This window comes from Eubalaena glacialis, chromosome 10 (assembly GCF_028564815.1).
Source record: "Eubalaena glacialis isolate mEubGla1 chromosome 10, mEubGla1.1.hap2.+ XY, whole genome shotgun sequence".
Classification (NCBI taxonomy): Eukaryota; Metazoa; Chordata; class Mammalia; order Artiodactyla; family Balaenidae; genus Eubalaena; species Eubalaena glacialis.
Genome location: NC_083725.1, coordinates 547,472 through 570,044, shown reverse-complemented (window position 1 = coordinate 570,044; position 22,573 = coordinate 547,472). Strand labels below are relative to the sequence as shown.

The 22,573-nt window shown below is 49.9% G+C and overlaps 2 protein-coding genes across 4 annotated transcripts; one reads left to right on the top strand and one right to left on the bottom strand.

The window, feature by feature from the left end:
* Window positions 1-42: 42 nt before the first annotated feature.
* On the bottom strand, window positions 43-4,646 carry THYN1 (thymocyte nuclear protein 1). 2 transcript variants are annotated; one of them, XM_061202959.1, is made up of 7 exons: window positions 4,399-4,642; window positions 2,821-3,002; window positions 2,002-2,070; window positions 1,551-1,643; window positions 942-1,037; window positions 545-695; window positions 43-242 (listed from the first exon to the last, which is right to left on the bottom strand). In XM_061202959.1, exons 1-7 carry the CDS (start codon window positions 4,439-4,441, stop codon window positions 196-198), a joined length of 681 nt encoding a protein of 226 aa, XP_061058942.1. In that variant the 5' UTR covers window positions 4,442-4,642; the 3' UTR covers window positions 43-195. The 2 variants fall into 2 exon arrangements, with proteins under 2 accessions (XP_061058942.1, XP_061058941.1); XM_061202958.1 differs by lacking the exon at window positions 43-242 and having other exon boundaries at window positions 305-695; window positions 4,399-4,646.
* A 168-nt stretch (window positions 4,647-4,814) lies between these two features.
* ACAD8 (acyl-CoA dehydrogenase family member 8) lies at window positions 4,815-22,170 on the top strand. Of its 2 annotated transcripts, XM_061202207.1 has the most exons (11): window positions 4,815-4,984; window positions 9,271-9,371; window positions 9,813-9,982; window positions 10,597-10,706; window positions 11,123-11,199; window positions 11,520-11,657; window positions 14,993-15,128; window positions 15,211-15,308; window positions 18,216-18,368; window positions 18,945-19,047; window positions 21,328-22,170. In XM_061202207.1, exons 1-11 carry the CDS (start codon window positions 4,876-4,878, stop codon window positions 21,378-21,380), a joined length of 1,248 nt encoding a protein of 415 aa, XP_061058190.1. In that variant the 5' UTR covers window positions 4,815-4,875; the 3' UTR covers window positions 21,381-22,170. The 2 variants fall into 2 exon arrangements, with proteins under 2 accessions (XP_061058190.1, XP_061058191.1); XM_061202208.1 differs by lacking the exons at window positions 14,993-15,128; window positions 15,211-15,308.
* Window positions 22,171-22,573: the final 403 nt, after the last annotated feature.

Here is a 22,573-nt window from a genome sequence, read left to right as displayed (position 1 = left end):
GTATTCTACCCCCGATGCTGATTTAAAAGAAATGCCTCCAACTCAGACATTCATGTTTTATTAAAAAGGACCCAAACCCGACGTCTACACACAACCCCGGGTGAACACAACCAGCATGTTCCCCACGGCGCCTTTTGTCTTGTGGAAGCTTGACTTTGGGGCAACATCTTGCCCACTTCAGCAGCTGTGTCTCCGTTAACTCGGTTCCTTTTCCTCCAGGCTCAAAATAAAATCAAACTCCTCTGCCGAAAAGGGCAAGAAGAAGAGGAAGAATTAGGTCTGTGTCTCCTCCTGAACAGGGCAGTCATAGCAGGCATTTCTCAAGTCGCAAGGCAGGTAGTCGTTCACTCGGAACCCTCAGGGGCGTTTCGACAGGTGCCGAGCACGGCTGCCCTGGGCAGCTCGGGGGGGGCTCCTCCCTCGTGGGAGTTACAGGTGGGGAGACAGACTCAGACCTTAACCACCGTGCTCGGGGTTCACCAGCTAGTACGTGTGAATTCACGGTCACTCTGGCATGTGCTCAAAAGGCAAGGGCCGTTCTTACCTCGGGTCAGGGGCTGGACTGAGAGTCTCTGGCGGGTGAAGAGAGCCATGTTTTTTAAGGGACCGCCAGTGGCTCTGTGCGCTTGGTGGTGGGTTTTGAGCTCAGCCAGTGGGATGAAACGCTTCATCATCCGAACAAACTGCACGTCCACCTGCATGGCAACAGTGTATGGGACAGAAAGGCATGTCCACTGGACTCTGCCTGCTGTGTTTTAGCTGCTTGCAGGAGGTCCTAGGGCCTGGCTGCCAGTGTTTGTCCTTCTCTCCAAAGGCAGGGTAACCTCACCGGACTGACAGCGGGGCTCTGTGCCCCGATCTAAAGATACCCCAGACCTTCTTCCTCCCTCTCTGTCCATCCTTTCTCTTTTGTGAAATAGGAAGAATAGTAGTATCTTTACCATGGACCATTTGGGGTTGTCTTCTTTGCTGGATGGATCATAATGGGGATTGTTTTTCTCAAACTGTGTGTGGTCTGGGTATGCCTCCTTCACAATCTGAAATTAAAGCCGAGTCTGCAATCATTTGTCTGTCCAGTCAGCTCCATGGCCAGGCTTTAGTCCAAGTCCAACTGTCATTTCCTACCCTATGTATTCTTACCCCATCTGTCTCGCTGGTGAGCCATTGAGGGCTCAGGTATCTGGAAGTAATACACAGTCTAAGGCAAGCAGAGGAAATCAACCCTATTTTGACAAAAATCTTAAAAGTATGTCCTAAACCAAACAGTAAAGGTTATTACTGGTGCCACTGTTTCTCCACCTGCAGTTAATTCTATCCTGGTAACTCCTGGCCTGGAAGAGCTACCATCAGGCCTGTTTTTGAGTGGAAGACCAAGGTGCAGAAATGGAGAGAGGTCTGTGCCAGCGGGGCCTGAAATGAAGGCCTGCCTTGTTGCAGTCCTGTCACATGTTCCTGAGACAGCAGGGATAGGGAGGAGAGTTACCTACCTAAGCTGTTTCCCTAACCTGCATGAAGGGAGATGGACTCAGACCTAAGCCTGTACAACCGACCTTCATAAGCCCCGCAATGCCTGGCTCTCTGCAGTTGCTGTGGTAGAAGAAGGCTTCTTCCTCCAGCTTCATGGCTCTCAGGAAGTTCCGGGCCTGTTCCAGCAGAGAAGAAACAAGAACTATCCTCCCACCGGCCAGAAAACACTAGCCCCCGGAAATCAAGTCTGCTTTTATTAGATGAGATTTTGTTTCTTGCAGCTTCCCCCCCGTCCCCCCGCAGTTCAATTCAATTCTTGCCTTTTGCCCGGAGTTGTATCAGGACACTGGCTGGAACACAGGCCATTTGAAAACTGCATGCAGTCAAAGCAATCAAGGCATTGTCAATACATTTTCAGGTTTGGGTTCTGGGAAAAAACCACCTTGGCCAAGAGACTTTGCTACTGAATAAGTCAGAAGGAAGCAGGCTTTTATCCCCCGCCCTGGGTCTCGAGGTCCTGTCTAACCCGCTTACCTGGTAGTTGCGAACACCATCCCAGCATGCTGTCTGCTTGGGCTGTGCTTTGAGATCCTCAATGCTGAACTAGGCAAGAAATAAGGTCATTCAGTAAACAATCCCGGGCCAATCGGTAAGAATATATGGAAGCAGACAAGTTCCTTCCCCTACAGGGTGTTGCCAGCTGGCGTGGCATATGAGCTGACTGGGAAGCTCTTCACAGAGCCACTCATACTGCGCAAGTAGAAGTTAGCTTTGTGTTACCTTGTTAGCCTTGCGAATTAAGAGGATTAGCTGAGTGGATAATTAATCTGGTAATTGCTGATTATCTGTATTTCATTTATTAAAATATTATATATCCCTTCTATAGTATCTCTAATTTTATTTTCTCCAGGCTACTATGAAATTTGATTTACATTCGCCTCCTGTGTACCAACTGTTGGCAGGGAGATACCTAGGAGCATGGCAGGTGGCAAGAGAAAGGCAACCTAAGACTGAATGTTGCCTAGTTCGGGGGTTGGAAAACTATAGCCTTCAGGCCAAATCTAGCCCATGCCTGATTTTGCAGATAGTTTTATTGGAACTCAGCCACACTATTTGTCTATGGCCACTTTCTTGTGATGCCAGCAGAGTTGCAACAGCACCACCTGGCCCTTTAGAGAAAATGTTTGCCAACCCCTGCCCTAAGTAGAAGATTCACAAAACAGACAGTGGATGGCAATAAATCCTGTGGATTCTATTCTTTATCACCTTTTCCCTACCCTTCGAAGGTAAGAAGTGGGTGATGGGACCCTGTGGTGTCCCCCATGCACTTTGGAGACAGGTGCGGGACCTCACCTTCACATCTACACCTTTCTCCAGTCGGCTTTCTGGCTCTGACTTCATCAGCCAGTAGCTGCTTAGATTCTTCCCACAGTCTTTAGAGGCTGAAGTCTCCTGGAGGCTGGAGTTCTCCACCTTAGCTGATGCCTCCCCTGGGTTCTCCGTTTTGGTACGTTTTCCTTCTGGCCCCTTCTTGTCTGCAATAGGAGAAGAAAAAAGAAGAGAACTTTCTTGCTTGCTGAGAGATAAAGTTCTGTTGCAGGAAAAGCACATGCTTTGGAGTCAGAGCTGGACTCAAATTCTGGAGCTGTCAGTTATTAACAGTGGCAGCTTCATTGTTGAACTTGTTCCTCATCTATAAAAATGGGACCAGAATGCCTACCTTACAGGACATCTTCTGGGTTACCCATTCAGTGGGATAAGGATACCTCCCGTGGCATCTATTAAGTAAGTAGTCAGTGAATGTTTTCTTGTCCTCACCCTCTCCTCTGCCTTTGCTGGGGCTGTTCTCTCCAACGAGGAAACCAGGCACCTACTCCACAGACTTGCTTTGATGATTAAATAAGATAATACAAACAATGGGCTGAGGCAGTGTCTGGCGTTACCATAAATGCTGAATAACATTAGCTATTATGTCACCTCAACTTCTTCCTTCTTCTTCAGTATGCTCTGTGGCCTGCCTCCTTTCTACTCCTTGAAGGTGCCAAGAGAAGCTGGATAAAACAGCCACTCTGGACTTTGCAGACATGGTCAAGACTGGACTTTATCCTACAGAGTGAGGGAAATGTGCCTGGAGCAGAGTGGGTGCCCAGTAACTAACAGCTGTTAAATTCTTACCCTACGCCCTATGTGTTACCACCCTCACTGTAACTCAGTCTACACAATCTATGAGGTGTTCTGTCCATCTGTAAGATGTGTCCCAGATCACACATCAGGGCCTGCCACGCTGGTTTATCTGAATCCACTTAACAACCATCCTACGCAGCCTCTGAACCAAGTCCAAGCTCCTACGTACGCCATCATGATGGACGTCTAACACGTGGAACCTTCCGAGGGTCCTGGTGGTCCCCCTGGACTTGATCGGCACACTGTAAACACCGTGTGTGCTGTTAAGTAACAATGTGTTGTGGGCAACGCGGAACCCTTCCCAGTCTCGAAGAAGCACTTTCTCTGCCGTTCATTGCTTTGCTGCTGCTGCTCTTCCATTTAGAATGCCATTCATCCTTGTGAACACAACGCGGATATCCCGCGTTCCTACCCATTCTTTACGGCTAGACTCAAATCCCCTCCCTCTCAAGGCGTCCCCCCAACCCCTCCCTGCTCTCACAGCCCCAGTGACCCTTTCCTTTCCTCGTCTGGCTCCCCGGGGAGCGGGAACTGTAAGTGACCGGCCTCAGCGCCTGCCAGCCCGTATCCCAGCTACTTTTCGTGCTTTCCAAACAGCTACCGCTCGGACGAGCAAGCAGCAGAGGGGCCCTGGCCATAAGCCTGGTGGGCGGCTCGAGACACCGGACCTCAAAACGACCCACTCGGGCCTTTCCCCACGCGCAGGGGCGGAAGGTAAGCGGCGCTGAGCAGCCGGGCGCGGCTCACCTGGCCTCGCGGCCCCCGCCGGCCTCTTCCGCGCTCGCGGCATGGCGTCCCCGCGCGCCGAGGAGCGAGGGTTCCGCCGTCGCCCAGGGCGCCCGCGGAATCCTCCCGCGTTACCCACGCCCGTATGTCCGCCTAGCACAGACCGCCGCTGAGCGCCCCCGGTGGTCTTCTCTCAATCACCGCTACCCCCGCGGGTCCGCAGGCCTTCGAAGCGCTACCCCCACCCTCACCTCCCCGCGCGCCGCAGGGCGCTGCACAGCGTCCCCACGGCGCTTTCTAGTCTTGGCGCGCGCCCCGGGGGCCTCTGGGAGTTGTAGTCCCGGCTCCTCGCGCAGGCGCCCCGAGTCCGCACGCGGGGCCACGGCGCGCACTACAGCTCCCAGCGTGCGGTGCGGCGCGACCCTTGTGGCCGGCCGGCCGGGGTCACCGGCGCTCAGACCTCTGCCCGAGCAGAAAAAAGTGGAGCAGGCGGTGGCTATGCTGTGGGGCCGGTGGTGGCGTGTCGGGGCGCGGCTGCGCGGCTTGCGCGGCGGGCTCCAGGCCCCCGCCGAAAGCGGCCGGCGGGGCGTGGTCTCCTGCATCGACCGTAAGGCTCGCCCGGGGGTAGGGGTCCGTCCACCTGGCCGGCCCGGCCGCCCTCATTCACCGCGTCGGCCCGTCCGGGCGCCCCGGGCGTAGTGGTCTCCCCGGCTTAGACGTGGCGCGGCCCCGGGAGCGGGCGACCCTCGGTGGCTCAGTCCGGTCCCGGTGGCCGATGCTGGTCCGTCCTTGTACAGACCGCCCATACCGTGCTTTGCGTTATGAACCTGGCGGTACGTTTTGTGAGGCCGCCCCTGCGACCTTTCCTCTCACAATTCGGAGCTACGTCGTTACCCATCTGCTTTCGGATAACGACGGGCTCTGCCGCGGTAGCTCGTGACTTTGTTTTTTTAAATCACAACCATCGGTTTTAAAGGCAGTAAGAATGTGAAAAGCCCGGGGCTGGTTGTGATTGGTGAACAAAATCTCCGGTGATACAAGGTTTGCTCCCATATATAAATTATAGAACAACACCTATAACTACAAAACACTTCAACTGTTGAAATTTCTGCAGAAAAATAACCTGTTGCAAATGGGAAACTACCAGAGCTTACAGATCTGAATGTCTCCTGGCACCAGGCAAATAATTTCGATGCCAATAACGGAGTGGGGGGGACCTAGGCCGCCTAGGGGGTAACCAGACACTTTGTGACGTTGTCGGGCGCCTAACCACTGTTTTCTTTTGAAGTCTTTCTTTTTTTAAATTTTTAATAAATGACACTTTTGAAAACGGCAGAGTAGCTTCTGAGGGCCTTAGCTCGACATCCAGAGCTGTAAAGGACGCCAAGGTATAGGACAGTTTTCTTCTCAATGTCCTAAAACACCTTCACAGGGTGCCACCCTATCCTAGCACTTAGAATTCGGTAAGCAAGGTCACCTTTGTTGATTGGCAACAAATTGGTTAAATATAAGTATTTCCGGTGGCTAGTGGTGTAACTTCAACCAGTGTTGAAGGTGCTTTTTAATCCTCTTTTAATTAGTAAAATGAAAGGAAACTGTCCTTTTAGTGTATCATTCTACATATTAGAATATCAAGTTAATGGAAGTGATCAACAAATGTTTCTCATTGATTCATGGCATATTTTAATGTGAAAAGTAATTTTTAAGAGCGTTATGATTTTCATTATATCTGATATATCATTTTACAGATGAGGAAACTTGCTCAGTGTCTAGTGCAGCCCCCTGGTTTTACAACGGGGCACCTGAGGCTGAGGGAGGAGTCTGGAGGCCTGACTTCCTGAAAATTGTATAATTAATAGTTGCAGACCCAGATCTTGAACGCCTGGTTCCTTGTCCAGCGCTCCCTCATTGTGATTTGCTGCAGCTTCCCAAGCATTCCTTGAGCACCAGGTTTCTCAGAACTGTTGAGTCTCTGGCTAGGTTTGGCCTTTGGATGCATTCAAAGATTCTTTTTTTTTTTTTAATAAATTTATTTATTTATTTATTTTCGGCTGCATTGGGTCTTCGGTGCTGCATGAGGGCTTTCTTTAGTTGCAACGAGCGGGGCTACTCTTCGTTGTGCGCAGGCTTCTCATTGTGGTGACTTCTCATTGTGGAGCACAGGCTCTAGGCACGCGGGCTTCAGTAGTTGTGGCACAGCGGTCTCAGTAGTTGTGGCTCGCGGGCTCTAGAGCCCAGGCTCAGTAGTTGTAGCGCACGGGCTTAGTTGCTCCGCTGCATGTGGGATCTTCCTGGACCAAGGCTCGAACCCGTGTCCCCTGCATTGACAGGCGGATTCTTAACCACTGCACCACCAGGGAGGTTCCTGGGTTTCGTCTTGTTTTGTTTTTCAGTGCATGTTTTCTGAGAACTTAGGTATTTTTACTCAGTAACCATGCTTTCTTGTGTATAATTTACTTTTTAACTTGCCTTTTCCACTTTTTTTCTCCAAGCGGTGTTCTCCTTTTGTTAGCATTCCATTATCTAGAATTGATTATTACCTATCTTAAATAAGTATGTAATTATGTTGTATTTATACAGGTGCACCTCAGAGATACTGCAGGTTTTGTTCCATACCACTGTAATGAAGCAGATACTGCAATAACGACTTTGTTGTTTTCCCGGTACTTGTAAAAGTTACGTTTACACTGCACTGTAGTCTATTAAGTGTGCAGTAGCATTGTGTCTAAGAAAACAATGTCCATACCTTAATTTAAAAATACTTCATGGCTAAAAAAGGCTAACCATCGTTTGACAACACAGGGTTGCTACAGACCTTCAGTTTGTAAAAAACACAGATTCTGCAGAGAGAAATGAAGGGCAGTGAAACAAGGTGCGCCTGTACATCTGATTTGTGTACACCCATTCCCTCTTATTTACTTTGTATGCAATTCAGATCTACTTCTTAAACCTTTTATACCCTGAACTACTTGTTTTATTCTGTCAAATACTAATAATAATATTTGTAGACACGTATTGAGCTCTTGCTGGGACGGAAGTTTTGTAGCCCGTGTACAGTCAGATGTTTGCTTTCTCACCACTTATGTCATCCTTTGGGTGACTGGACCATTTTCATCTTTGACACCCCAGCACTGCTCCATGGTAGACACTCAGTCAGTATTCTTTTGTGAATGGAAAATGACCCGACTCCCAGGCAAGGAACCATGAATTGTTTATCCCTAACCACGTTTCCGAGAGCAACACCCAGCGTAGTTTTCTGCTTTGGACTTCGCAAGGTCGCGTCATCTTTAATCCTCACAACTCTTCACTTCTGAGTTTCCCATTTTGGTGAGGGTCCTGCTACAGACAGACAGCTTTGTCCTGCTTCACGCAGCAGCCACTCCTGAGGCCCAGGCCTACCCCAGAGACACGTGCTGCCGCCTGCCCGTGTTCTCTGTGGGAAGGGCCGCGCAGGACAGTCGGGCACTGAAGGAAGTCGTGGTCGGGGTGCCTCCACGCCTCTGGTGCTCTTAGCATCACCCCAGGACCAAAAGGCTGAAACCTTAGAAAGCAGTGCAGAGCCCGGCACTTCCTCTTCCCCTGACGTTTTCTCAGCCACCACTGTGCCTCCAGCTGCAGCAGACACACGTGAGGCAGGCGGCCCTTTCAAAACGGCAGTCCTAAGAAAATGAAAGAAAGATAATGTGAGCAGCGTAAGTCTGTCACCCTGTGCAGGTTGCTGACCCTTCTGCACGGTGGCTCCCAGGATTCATGGTCCGTCCTTTTCTAGATTCTCTACACGGTCCCCAAAAAGTGGTGGTTTTTCACAGGAGCTTTGCTTAGGTTCTTCCCTTTTAGCTTCTGGCCTGCCGCTAGCTGAAAGTCTTATCACCTTGCAAAACGGGAAAAATATTTCAGGCCCACATGACCAGCTAGGTGGCCTGTCGCTCTGCTTTCCAGTTGAGTCCTATCTCGTTCTGCACAGTGTTTGAAAAAAAACATAGAAAATAAATAGCGTTCGTGTCATTCGGGGAACTGGCTATTTAAAGAAAAGTTGTAAAGTAATGACACTGTGAATTGAGTGATCACTGTTTCACGTAGGCTGATGCAGATATCTTTCTCCTAAAGAGTATCACCTCCGATGAAATACTAGAATAGTATAGTCTTTTACAAAATGTTTAAGGTTCTAGAGAAACTTGTCCTGATGAAGCTCCATTACCTGTCTGTTGGTATCGCTCAGTCAGTTCATTTCCTTAGCTTTTAAGTAGCTTAGACCTGGAAGTGAAGGAGTTACCCAAAGTCACGGCATTAACAGTTAGGAAAGAAAATATTCTAAAAATTCTGAATCCATTAGGTGAAGACGGATTTAGGAAGGCCTTAGCCATGTTTTCAACACTGGAAGACTCATTATCATTGTTATCAGTGACTGTCAAATGCACAGCTTTGTTACAGGATCTTTTCCTTAATTTGAAAGGTAAGCCAAAGTACCATATCTTCCTTTCCTGACTGATCTTTTAAAATGAATATGTTGTAGCTGGTAGACAAATACGCACAGATTCCAATACAGGGAACGCAGGACATCCTGAAGGAAAAAAATGTTCATCAAAATTTGAGGGTCAGTGTGTGTTTATTATTCCTTTAATGTGGATTCATGAGGAGGAAGAGATAAAGATGAGTATTGAAAGAATAAGTAACAAGGTAAATGAAGTCAGCCAGTCTATTTGGGAGTAAAGAAGGAAGGAAGCAGGTGATGCTCTATCAAGACGCTGATTAACGGTGGGTGCTAGAGGTGGTGTGCCGTGTGGGAATGCTCTCGTAGGTCCACTGCCGGCCTGGGCTTTGTGGTGCTTCTTGCTTGCAGTACACTTCCCTGACCCCTGTCCTGGCTCTGAGTAAATGCCGCCTCGCCCACAGCTTCTACAGGACTAAACGAAGAGCAGAAAGAGTTCCAGAAAGTGGCCTTCGACTTTGCTGCCCGGGAGATGGCGCCAAACATGACGGAGTGGGACCAGAAGGTGCGGGTTTTCCTTGTGCTGGATGTTCCCACAGATATCTCACTCAGTGACCCTTATCTCCTCCTTATGACCCAGATTGTTCAGTATTTATTCTCCACTTAAAACTCTCACAGCGAATGCAAGTTCCAGGAGTGGTGTGATTCCTTTCCTGGAAGGCATCTTCCGCATCCTGTAGATATCATTTTTTTTAATTGCACAAAGATTTGGGTACTCTTAAACCAAGGCAATTCTATTGATAATAAAAAGAAACTTTCATGCCAGAAACCAGTCCTTATAGAATGCATTTTAACTGGTTCCACTATATAGATGACAAAAGGCATGTTGAGTTAAGAGACCCCCTACTCTCTCCCGAGTGCAAGCGTCTTGACCCTTCCTGGTGCCCTCTAAAGAAAAGGCCGTCTGTGAATCACTTGCTGATGACCCTGCCCTCTGTGTGCGCAGGAGCTGTTCCCAGTGGACGTGATGCGGAAGGCAGCCCAGCTGGGCTTCGGGGGGATTTACGTACGAACAGACGTAGGAGGGTCTGGACTGTCACGGCTCGACACCTCTGTCATCTTTGAAGCCTTGGCCACAGGCTGCACCAGCACCACAGCCTACATAAGCATCCACAAGTGAGTGGCCAAGATGGGGAAGCACAGTGACGTGCTGGCGCGGGTTGACTGGGAAATTTTGTGTCAACAGGAAGAAGGTTTGTCTTCTCAGGTTGGCTGTCCTGAAGGTCTAGACAGTTGAAAGTTCACACTCAGCCCTGCTGCTCCCTGTTGGACTAGAATCTGTCCTCTCGTATGTTGCTTAGACAATGCTGGCCTTCTCCCAAATTCCAGATTGACCTGGTACCAATCAGGCTTCTCCAGTGGAGTGGTTGGGGCCTGTTCCCTTTTCCTGAACCCAAAGATGAAGCCTCCACTAATTTGGGAAAGGACATAGGACTCCTTGATTTTTAGGGAGCTCAGTTAACCTAACTAGAAATAGTATGAACAGCATCCAGGTGAGAAATACCTTGGCCCTGGGTACGTCTGGGTAGTACGTGTTCCAGGAATATGTGTTAATCCAGGCCTTTGCTTTAAAGATGAATCTTCTCAATTGTGACTTTTCCCTTCCCACTCTGTTCTGCTTCACTCTACTTTGCTGCTTTTGTTCTCTTTCCCCATTCCCCTCCCCCTCAAATTTCCTTTTCTTTTCCGTCTTTATCTCTGTCAATGTCTCTTCTTGGTGTACCTGTCAGCATGTGTGCCTGGATGATTGATACCTTTGGAAGTGAGGAACAGAGGCACAGGTTTTGCCCTCCACTCTGTACCATGGAGAAGTTTGCTTCCTACTGCCTCACTGAACCAGGTGGGTTTGCCGTGCTGCCGATGAGGTGCAGCAGGAGGTGTGACTCATGGGAAATCACGGGGTGTGCCTTCTCAGCCCCCAGCACATGTAGCCGTTGTTGACCAAGGGTACCTGATGGCCGTGACCTGATGTCACAAGGCTAAGAGCTCTCTAGGGCAGAATCTTTCCAGGCTGCAGACCAGAACCTCCTTGTAGGAGGCTCCCTGCAAGCTAGTGTGATGGGAGATGGAAAAGGGTCTGATTGCCGTATGCAGTTTTCACAAGTATAGAGAGCTTCTCAGCCATGTGGATTTTAAAGTATCAAACGCTGAGGTGTTTTTTATAAGGGAAGATTTCTCAGGTGGAGCCTTGCCGGGGCTCCCTTACCTTCCCAAGCTCTCTTCCACCTCTCCGCTTCCCTCCCGTCCCTGCCATAGGCAGTGGGAGTGATGCCGCCTCCCTCTTGACCTCCGCCAAGCGACGAGGAGATCATTACGTGCTCAGTGGCTCCAAGGTACAAGCATGCCGTCCTCGGTCCTCCCCGGGCTGCTCGGAGGCTGTCCCCCTCCTGCCTCCACAGCCTGGACCCTGGGTCTGCGAGTGAACATTCCCCGGGGTGGTACGTGTGGGAGGGAACCTCACACCAACTTGCCGGTGTTCACCATCACTGTTTTCCCTTCTGGTCTCAGGCCACTTCGTTCCATTCACTAGTGTCTCCTTTTTACAGCCTCGGTGCAGGCTCTTTGTAACCCTCCTTAGTTTCTGTGTGCCGCCATCTCTCTCACTGTCCCATCGTCGGGGGACCACAGTGTTTTCCCCTCTCCAACCCCGCAGGCCTTCATCAGTGGTGGAGGCGAAGCAGACATCTATGTGGTCATGTGTCGAACAGGAGGACCAGGCCCCAAAGGCATCTCGTGCATAGTTGTTGAGAAGGGGACCCCTGGCCTCAGCTTTGGCAAGAAGGAGAGAAAGGTGAGTGCGGTTGGACAGGGAGAGTCAGGCTGTGAGCCTCTTGCTTCTGCCAGACCAGCCTCTGCTCTGTTTCAGGAAATGGGTTCCACACTGGCTCGCTGGCCTTGGAGGCTGTTGCTTCAATTAGGGTTTCGACAGTGTATCAGGTGGGATAGGGCGTTGTTAGAGTGCGCTGGGCCGCTGGTGAAGTAGCAGCATTTGCCAGTAAGTCCATCAGTGGGCGGGATTTCTCCGTCATCTCTCCTGCAGCCACTTTTGGCCTGTATTTCTTACCTACCTTCTTATCTTGATGCCCTCTTGTTCCCCCAGGAGGAAATGCTTACAGGAGACTAGAGGTCTCAGGAATGAAAAGCATATGGGCCACTTTTCTTCTCCAAATAAAAATACAGTAAAACTCACTGGAAGCGATTGTGGGTCTTTCAGTAATGTAAGAGGAAGAGTGTTTCCACAGGCTTCGAGAAGACGTTTTTAGGATTAAGAAGTAGTCAGGCTATGAACAGTAGACCTGTGGTTATGTAACTGTCACTGGTAATGAGGGTGGGATCTAGTCAGGTGGGCCAGGCCAGGTGCCTGGCCTCCACCTCCAGCAGGTACTGTTAGAGTTGGGGCTTTTGGAGAGAAGTCAGTAATGAGATGGCCCCTAATCTACCTCTCCTCTCCTGGCTCCCCGGATCCCCGTTCGTCCCTTCATGACCTTCCTGATCCTTTGCAGCTGCTAGGAGCTCAGAGGTTCAGTGCCCCTTCTCTCGTACAGCAAAGCAGGGCCTGCTAGACACCGACTGTGCAAAGCCTTACACTCACTCCTGGGGGTACAAGAATCACCACAGCTTGTCTGGGATTATAAGACATCGTCTTACCTTTATAAGCTATGTAAGCTGTGTACACGTGGTGTATGAGATACGTAGCTATAAGACTTCTTAATCCTAGGAATGTCTCTTTGGGGTTATAAGACAGACTGACATGGAGCCTGACACATAATTTTACAGGACCAAGTTATACTGATTCTGGTGTTTGTGCTTATAAAGATAGTGATGATTATTTCAACACATCAATATTCCTGGTATCGGTTGATAGCATACCAAAGCTGACAAGGTTAGGGCCTGGAGAAAAACTGTAAATAAATTCCATAAACAAAAAGTGTCTCTTTCCCTTTACTTTCTGTCTCCTCTCGCTTTTAAGCATATATATTGTATCTCTTTTTGTTTGTTTTCTTCTTAATTATTCATCTTGCTTTACGTGTCCTATAATGTGTGGGGAATTTGGAAGGGTGTCTCATTCATTGAGCAGCTGGCAGGGGTCCACTGTACTGAGTGGTGGGACAGAGCAGGGGCCGCACGGACGCGCCCCGCCCTGTAGAATTGGCCCGGAGGGCGGGTGCAGGAACAAAACGCGGTGCCTTCCGTCATTGCTCAGGGCAAGGGGGGAAGGCAGGCGGGAGGCTGCGATGTGGACGGAGGAGAGCTTCTCGGGGTGGGGACAGATGACTCTGAAGATGAGGTGTCCTTTGTGATGAGGTCTGCAGCGTCACCGGGACCTGCCGTGAGGGTTCTGGGCAGAGACGGCAGTGGGACGGAGGGCCCGAGGTGGGGACGGGATGAGCCTCTTTGAAGGAGCCAGAGCCTCTCCGTGTGGCCGGGGGGTCGTGAGCAAAGGGGACGGCGTGGGATGAAGTTGGAGAGGCAGGCAGGGCTGCGCAGGCCGGGTGCAGGGTCACCCACTGGTCGCATGGCTGATTTGGCTGCCGCAGTGGCCTGAGCAGCCGGTCTTTCTCTCCAGCCCCATGGCCGTCTTTCCTGCAAGCACATGCTTCGACTTGGCGTACTGAGCACATTTTGTAGCTGAGAGCTTTAAACAACCAGTTTCGCATTGGCTTTATGGGAAAGTGGCGTGAGGAATTGCTTTATCTTGGATTTAATTGTTAAAAGGTTTTGTACAGAAGAATGCGTTTTCCCGTAGGAGGGGTGGCGGTGGGAAGGCAGTCTGTGGAAGGAAAGACAGACGGACGGGACAGGGCTCCCCTGGTCCTGGGCGGGCTGGGAGGAGGGTCTTCTTTCTGGCCGCAGCTTCCCAGGGGCTCTGGGGGGTGAGGAGCGGGGTTCTCTGCCCAGGGGAGAAGGGGAGGTGTTTTCACAGGAAGGGGCTAGGAGGTAGCAGCTGTTTGTATGTGGTTCTTGTGTGATTGGCTGTTGTTAAGGTCTGCCCGTCTGCCCCGTTCCAGGTGTGTATGTTCTGGATGGGAGGTAAGTTCCAGGGAGACCACACAGGCCAGTGTGGGAAGGTTTCAGACTTGGGGGCCTGAAAGGCAACGAGGTCAGTGCTGGCTCAGGCGACCGGCAGGGCCTCGGGAGGTTGCAGTGAAGCTTGACTTTGACGGAGGTTGGGGATGGGGAGTGGTCCCGGGCAGGGAGCAGGAGAAGCAAAAGTATGGTTTAAAAAGCCCAGCCGCACAGTTCGCGGAACAGTTTGAGTGGAATTGAGGGTACGGGGTGGGTGACGGACAGAAGAGAAGGACTGAGCCCATGTTGGAAGAAAAACCTTAAATAAAAGGCTGTGGACAGAGCGCCTCTTCCCACGGCAGGGAGCCCTGAACGAGGGCAGTGGGGCTCTCAGCTGTCGGGGACCCGGGGGCTTTGTCTGGTCTTGTGCTCTTCAGGATCTGCCTCACTGAGCCTCAGCTCCCTGGGAAAAGCAGCCACCAAGAAGCCCCTCGTGTGCAGTGTTTGCCAGCTTCTGTGGTGGAAATACTCTCCCCGGACCGATTTCTGGCTTCCGGGGTGATGTCACCGGGATGATGTCGCCAGGGTGACGTCACCGGCAGCCAAGCTGGGAGAAGGTGTGTGTGACTGGCTCCCACGCGCCAGTGCCCGCGCCTCGCCGGGTCTGTGCAGCCGATGGCCAGCGTGGTGGACGTTACGGCACCACGTGCAAAAACGCTGAGTTCTTCAAAGGACGAGCGTGGCTCTTGGTCATTATTATCCTTGTGCTGTCCTTATAAAAGGACACATACCCCGAGTAATCCTTCCACTGTCAATGTTTTTTTATAAAAGAATATACTCATGGAGGTGCCACAAGGGAGGAGAGTTCTGCCCGATCCTGAAGGAGCCGTGAGAACTGTGTGGGGACAGGTTGTTCTGGTTGAGTGGGCACTAGGAAGTCGATGCTCTTAATGTGTTTAAAGAGAAAAATCTGAGTCGACAGATCTTTGTGTGACCTTTCTGTTTTTCCTCATTGAAGTTCTCGAGGGACTAAGTCCAGGGATAGGAGAGCCTGGTGGAGAGGACGCTGCCCTGAGCGGTCAACTCCTGGGCAGCCACACAGCCCCTGATTTTTGCCAGGTGGGGTGGAACTCACAGCCGACCCGAGCGGTGATCTTTGAAGACTGTGCTGTCCCCGTGGCCAACAGGATCGGGGACGAGGGCCAGGGCTTCCTCATTGCCATGAGAGGACTGAACGGGGGGAGGATCAATGTCGGTGAGGACCCCAGGGGGCCGGAGCGGCGGGCGGGCAGCGCGGTCCCCTGGCTCACTTGACGTGTTGGTACCGTCCTTCCTAGCGTCCTGCTCTCTGGGCGCTGCGTATGCTTCGGTCATCCTCACCCGAGACCACCTCAAGGTCCGGAAGCAGTTTGGAGAGCCCCTGGCCAGTAACCAGGTAACTTCCCCGGTGTCCCAGCGTTTGCTCTTGTCTCTAGAACATTCTCTACAGCTGTGGGGCCCTGATGTCTCTTGTGGGTTCTGCCCCCATTTCAGCCAGAACTTGTGCTCTATTTCTGTCAATAATTGTTTAATAATTTTTGCTTATAGTCGTGAAAAGATTCGTGATACATTGACTGGCAAGAAAAAGCACGACATTTTAGAGGAGTATGCTTCTGCTTTGTTTACAGAATACATGAATATGTATAAGTTTTTTTTTAATTAATTAAGTTGTCTGTCTTTGGCTGCTTTGGTTCTTCATTGCTGTGCACAGCTTTCTCTAGTTGCGGCGAGCGGGGGCTTCTCTTGTTGTGGAGCACGGGCTCTAGGTGCGTGGGCTTCGGTAGTTGTGGTGCATGGGCTCAGTAGTTGTGGCTTGCGGGCTCTAGAGCGCAGGCTCAGTAGTTGTGGCGCACGGGGTTAGTTGCTCCGCAGCATGTGGGATCTTCCCGGACCAGGGCTCGAACCCATGTCCCCTGCATTGGCAGGCGGATTCTTAACCACTGCGCCACCAGGGAAGCCCTAAATGTCTTTTAAAAGATTTTTTTTTTGATGTGGACCATTTTTTTTTTCTTAAGTCTTTATTGAATTGTTACAATATTGCTTCTGTTTTATGTTTTGGTTTTTTGGCAGCAAGGCAGGTGGGATCTTAGCTCCCTGACTGGGGATTGAACCCACACCCCCTGAATTGAAAGGTGAAGTCTTAACCACTGGACTGCCAGGGACGTCCCTGTATAAATATTAATAAAACATTTTCAGGGATATGTCTGAAAAATGCAAAAAGTAATCATTTCAGGGGGATGGGATTAGATGATTTATCTCTTTTTTCTTTGGCTTGTGTTCCAGTTTTTCTTTCTTTTTTCTTTATTGAGGTAATGCTGGTTTATAACATTATATGTTTCACGTGTACATTATAATTTGACTTCTGTATGCACTACAGTGAGCTCACCACTGAAAGTCTGATTTCCATCCATCACCATGCAGTTGATCTCCTTTACCCATTTCACCCTCCCCCCACCCCCTTCTTCTCTGGTAACCACCAGTCTGTTCTCTATATCTATGTGGTTTTGTTTTGTTTTGTTTTGTGCATTCATTTATTGTGTGTTTTTTAGACTCTTCGTATGAGTGAAATCATATGGTATTTGTCTTTCTCTGTCTGACTTATTTCACTTAACATAATATCCTCTAGGTCCATCCATGTTGTCACAAATGGCAAGATTCCATTCTTTTTTATGGCTGAGTAGTAGTCCATTGTATACGTATACTCCGTCTTCTTTGTCCATTTATCTACTGACGGGCACTTAGGTTGCTTCCACATCTTGGCTGTTGTAAATAGTGCTGCAGTGAACATAGGGGTGCATGTATCTTTTTGAATTAGTGTTTTCATATTCTTTGGAAAAATACCGTAAATGGAACAGCTGGATTGTAAGGTAGTTCTGTTCCGCTATTAGCCTAATGGGGTTCCTTTGTAGGTTATTGCCCTTTTTTTCTGACTGCCTTTAAAATTCTTTCTTTGTCATTGACTTTGGGCAGTTTTAATATTATGTGTCTTGGAGAAGATCTTTTTGCGTTGAGGTAATTAGGTGTTCTCTTAGTTTCATGGACTTGTGTATCCAGTTCCTTCCCCAGGTTTGGGACGTTCTCAGCCCTTACTTCTGTAAACAAGCTCTGTGCTCCCGTCCCCTGTCTTTTCCTTCTGCGATGCCCACTATCCTGCTGCTCTTCCTGATGGAGTGGGATAGCTCTCGTAGGATTTCGTTTTTTTAATCTTAGCTCTCTCTCCTCTCCTACCTGAATCATTTCTAGATTTCCGTCTTGGAGCTCACTAATTCTCTCTTCCTTGTGGTCGGCTCTATCCCCATAGCTTTCTAATGCATTTTCCACCTCATTTATTGAGTTCTTCAGCTCCAGAATTTTGGTTTGATTCTTTCTTAGAGTTTCAGTCTCTTTGGTAAAGTATTCCTTCTGTTCATTAGTTTTATTCCTGAGCTCATTGAACTGCCCACCTGACTTTTCTCGTAGCTCATCGAGTTTCCTCAGGCAGCTATTTTGAATTCTCCATCAGTTAGGTCCCAGTATTCCATGACTTTAAGTCTGGTTTCTGGAGAACTGTCGTCTTTCTGTGGTCCCATGTGTTACCGTGCTTCTGCATGGTGCTTGGTCAGTTGTTCCTCTGCTGGCCCATTTGAAGCAGCCAGTACCTTCTTGGGTAGAGCTTTTTTACTTGGTTCTAACTTTTCTTTGGTTTCCAGCAGGTGGCGCTGTAGTGTGGGCTTTGGTTTCTCTCGCCTCTGCGGCCGCTGCCAGAGGCGCTGCGCTGGGCGTGCTGGTGCTTGCTGTGCCCAGGGCTGTGCCTGTGGCTGATGTTGCCTCAAAGGGCACCGGATGGCGGGCACCTCTGCCACATCCGGGGTTGCCTGGGTCACGGGCGCTGCCACCACAGCAGGCGGGGGTGGGGCGGGGCTGGAGCCGGGGTCGCAGGCGCCCCGCTGTGTCTGGCTTATTGGGTTCGGGGCGCTGCTGTGGCCTGTGCTGCTGCTGCCGGGGCAGGGGTCTCGGGCACCACGTCCACTGCTTCCCGGCCCTGCCCGCGCTGGGTCCAGCCCACCCCCCGTGAGGTGTGCAGGGGCGCGGGGCCCCAGGGCGTGCCGGGCAGAGCTGTGGGCGTTTTAGTGGTTGTGGGTGGAAGGGACAGAGGGAGCGTCTTCCTAAGGAGGCGAGATGCTGACGTGCAGGGAGTGCAGTGGACTTAGAACTTACGAGGCACGTTCTTTGTGGAGCCTGGGGCCCCTTAGAAGCGGCCCGCGGTTAGAGGTGGCTCTCCGAGCCTGTCTGCGTCTGGTTCTCTTCTCTCCTCTCACTGCAGTACCTGCAGTTCAAACTGGCGGATATGGTGGCCAGGCTGGTGGCCTCGCGGCTGATGATCCGCCACGCAGCCGTGGCTCTGCAGGAGGGGCGTGAGGACGCGGTGGCCCTGTGCTCCATGGCCAAGCTCTTCGCTACAGACGAATGCTTTGCGGTGAGTGTGATGCTCTGTGCCTCTCCTGGGTGACCGGCATGTGGCGGGCGGGCCGGCCGTCCGCTCCTGGCATGTGGCGTGAGGCGTCAGCTACTCGGGAGAGGCCCACGCGGGCGCTCTCGGCCAGCACTTCACCCGCTCCACGCCGCTGCACATCATGTTTTGTCTCTGCCGTTTGGCTGTGCGCTGGGTGAGATGCTGCCTTTGGAAGAAGGGTCAGACCACAGCACTGTGCCGTGCTTAAATGTCAGGGGCAGAGCCATTTCCACAGTGAGGCTGCATCTGCCGCTTGCCCGAACTCCAGCTGGTGTGGGGCGGGCAGCCTCTCCCTGCAGACGGCAGGCGAGAAGGGCAGAGGCCTCTGAGTCCCTCGTGGGTGGGGACGGGCTCGCTCAGGAGGCAGACTTCCCTCGTCCCTGTGCACACAGAACCGGAACCCCTCTGGCCCGGCTGGCACCTTCACCTTCCTCGCGTTGGCTCAGGGCAGGCGGCCAGATCAGGGCTGGGGCAGAGAGAGGAGCCCCTGTTCCAGAGCCTTCCCAGAATCCGAGGTATCTAATCCCTGTGTCCCTGCAGATCTGCAACCAGGCCCTGCAGATGCACGGGGGCTACGGCTACCTGAAGGACTGCGCAGTCCAGCAGTACATGCGGGACTCCAGGGTCCATCAGATCCTCGAAGGTAAAAGTGGCCAAGGTGGTTCTCTCCCTTTCGGAGCCGTCACCCCTGCCGTCTGTCCCCGTGCTGCCTGTCTTCCTCCTCCTTGCTTCTGGCCCCCTCTGGAGGGGCCTGCTGTGCCCTTCTGACCTGGCCTGGGGGCCAGGAGGCCCTGCTCTGTCCCCGCGGAAGTCACCAAGTCACCCCCCTCCTGCCCTTTGCCTTTATCGTTTATAGAGACAGCGCAAACTAAGGTAACATCCGAGAAGGCATTTTGAAAATTGCAGCAGTGGCTGTTCTTCACTGTTGTAAAATACCTGGTCCTCAGGGGTCCCAGGACTTCTCCACAGTAACTTCCGGGGCAGATGTGAGCTAATTTGGTCTCCAGCCTCTACACACTGATCACGATCACCAGTGTTGCTGATGGAGCTTTCAGTAAATTAATTGTCACACACGGGCATCTTCTTGCTGATCACAGGCCCCCGGGCAGGAGATGGCTAAGCTGCTGGCATCGGGCTCTGCATGGCCTTCTCCACTCCACACTGGTGTGGAAGTCTTGAAATTACATGACTGTTGTTTAGCCAGTAGATAGCTGAGGTTGTTACACTGTAGCCAAGGCAGCAGATGAGGCAAAGGCTTGGGGAAGTGACTTTGAGTGAAGGAATGTGAAGGAAGCACGGGCCTCCCTGTGGCTTCTGAAGCATGCTTCTCAGACCCGACCAGCGTCAGGACCACTGGGAGGGTTTGTGAGCGCAGAGCTTCTGACTCCATGGGTCGTGGGTGGGCCTGGGAATCTGCATCTCTAACGAGGCTTCAGTGAGGTTGCTCCTGCCTGTCTGGGAGCCACATTGAGAGCCACCACGGGGTGTCACGTCCAAGTCACAGGCTTCAGTGTCTGCTTTCTGCTGCAAACCTTGTCCCTAAAGCGTGTTTATGAGCACGGTTGCTAGTGCGCAGGCCAAACCCCGTCGCCTCATTCCTTCTGTGACTCCAGTCGTACGTAGGTGTTGCTTTCCAGCCTTGGTGAGTGCAGAAGACTTCCCTTCATTCTGACTCTGTCTTTCAACCCTGTTAGAATAACTGAGAAAAGCCAGATATGCTTATTTCAGGCCACACCATCATCCACTTGTAGGAAAATGTGCGCACTGGTCTTTGTCACTTGTTTCACCCCAGACTTTGTTATTGGATAGATAGGAAATTTCAGCTTTGATTTTATTCAAGATGTATGATTACTCATTCCTCATGGTGGTTAATGTTTCTTTTTGCATTAAAAAGAATGGAAAAATGAAGCAAGCAACTGACCCCCCCCTCTTTCAGGGAAAATGTTTTTGTTCTTTTAAAATTCAGTTTTCTGATTACTGATGATGTTGGTATATTTATTGTTGAAGACTTACAAAATATAGGAAAAGTTAAAAAAGAAAAAAGATCATTCATGTTTTGACATCAGAACTAATACTTTGGGCTCCTTTTATATTTAAGACCAAAAATATCTTCTTTTGGACCTTTTTCTGTGCTTGTATAGGTACATTTTTTTTAATTAATTTTTATTGGAGGATAGTTGCTTTACAATGTTGTGTTAGTTTCTGCTGTACAGCAAAGTGAATCAGCTATACATATACATATATCCCCTCTTTTTTGGATTTCCTTCCCATTTAGGTCACCACAGAGCACTGAGTAGAGTTCCCTGTGCTGTACAGTAGGTTCTCATTAGTTATCTGTTTTATACATAGTGTGTATATGTCAATCCCAATCTCCCAATTCATCTCGCCCCCCATAGATACATTTTTTAAAAATAGAATTATACTACGTATACTATTGTATGTTCTGCTGTTTTATTTTGTTTGTTTTTTACCTAATAAAATCACTTTTACTATCAGGAGAGGTTAGGTTTTTTTTGTTTTTTTGTTTTTAACATCTTTATTGGAGTATAATTGCTTTACAGTGGTGTGTTAGTTTCTGCTGTATAACAAAGTGAATCAGCTATACATATACATATATCCCCATATCTCCTCCCTGTTGCATCTCCCTCCCACCCTCCCTATCCCACCCCTCTAGGTGGTCACAAAGCACTGAGCTGATCTCCCTGTGCAACGTGGCTGCTTCCCACTAGCTATCTATTTTACATTTGGTAGTGTATATATGTCCATGCCACTCAGAAGAGGTTTTTTTAAAAGTAAATTTTTTCCTCACTTCCTGACATCTTTCAAGATAAAAAGCGACGTTGCCCTTTACATCCCTAGTCAGAGCTTCGCTGACTCTCAGGCCCGGCAGCTCCTAAGCCCCTGCGTCCTCTCGCTCTTGCAGGCAGCAACGAGGTGATGCGGATACTGATCTCAAGAAGCCTGCTGCAGGAGTAGCCCCTGGACTGAGGCTCCGATGGGAGGATCAGTGTCGAGTGGTTCCATGTGGACGGCGCTGTCACAGTGAGTCCAGGACGCTCTGGAGGGGCTGTGCTTGTCCAGGGCACCATCACAGCGTCAGCTGGAGGGCGGCAGCTGGAGGGCGGCACCTGGAGGGCCGCACCTGGAGGGCGGCAGGAGCTGCCCTGGCTGGAACGTCACAAGAAGACGTGCCACCTTGTTTTCCTGACGCAGAGGGTGACCGGTGAACACTGACCACCAAACCGCTGTCCTTTCCTGGATCCACAGTCTTGATTTGTCTGCTTTTTGCTGGCTCACCAGATCCCTCTTCTGGGAATCTGGGTACTTCTGTTGAGGGTTTTTCCTGACTGTAAAGCAAAGGAGTGGGAAAGGAGAAATGGAGAGAAAGTGTCTTCCTGTCTTTTTCTGTTCTTTGTGCCTCAGCTAAAGATGCAGAAGGTTTCTGTGGGCTGCTCTTCCTTTGCAGCAACTCCTCCTCTGAATGTAAATCATGATGAAATGAGTGTTTGGAAATCCTTCTCCTAAGCTGTGATTTAGGGCGTATCTGCACTTCTGGACTATCTGAATATCAAGGGCTGAGATTATTTGGAACTGTGAATACTTGTTGTTTTAGAAGCATGTGGTCTGGGAATGGTATTCAAAGTTCCTGTAACATTTCCTTATAAGTGCTTTGAGTATATTTTTTTTCTGAGTTTTTGCTTTTTTGCTCCTCTTTTTAAATGTTTTTAATCACTACATTAATAAATAAAATCTACCCCTCTCTGTACCATTTTCAGGTCTACTGGCTTTTATCTTTCTAAATAAGCCTTCACGACTATTTTTTAAAATTTTATTACATTTAATTAAACATTTAACTAGACTTTGGGATAATAAACAAAAATCTCTCCTTGACCAAGTTGACTTTTTAAAAATAGGTTCCTTAAATTATTAATAGCCTTGTAAAGCAAGTAGTGTTTATGATTTTTGAAAGTATATTTAAAGTAATACCCAAAGATGTAGACTTTTAGAGAACCCTGTTATAAACAATCATTGCATTATTTCATCTCACCTCTATAAAAGAAATATCCAAGGTATTTTTTTAACTATAAGTCAGTGTTTAGAGAGACCAACATGTGTGCCTTTAGCTACAACAGGTGTTTTCTGTTTTGACCTCGAAGTCTAAGGCGCTG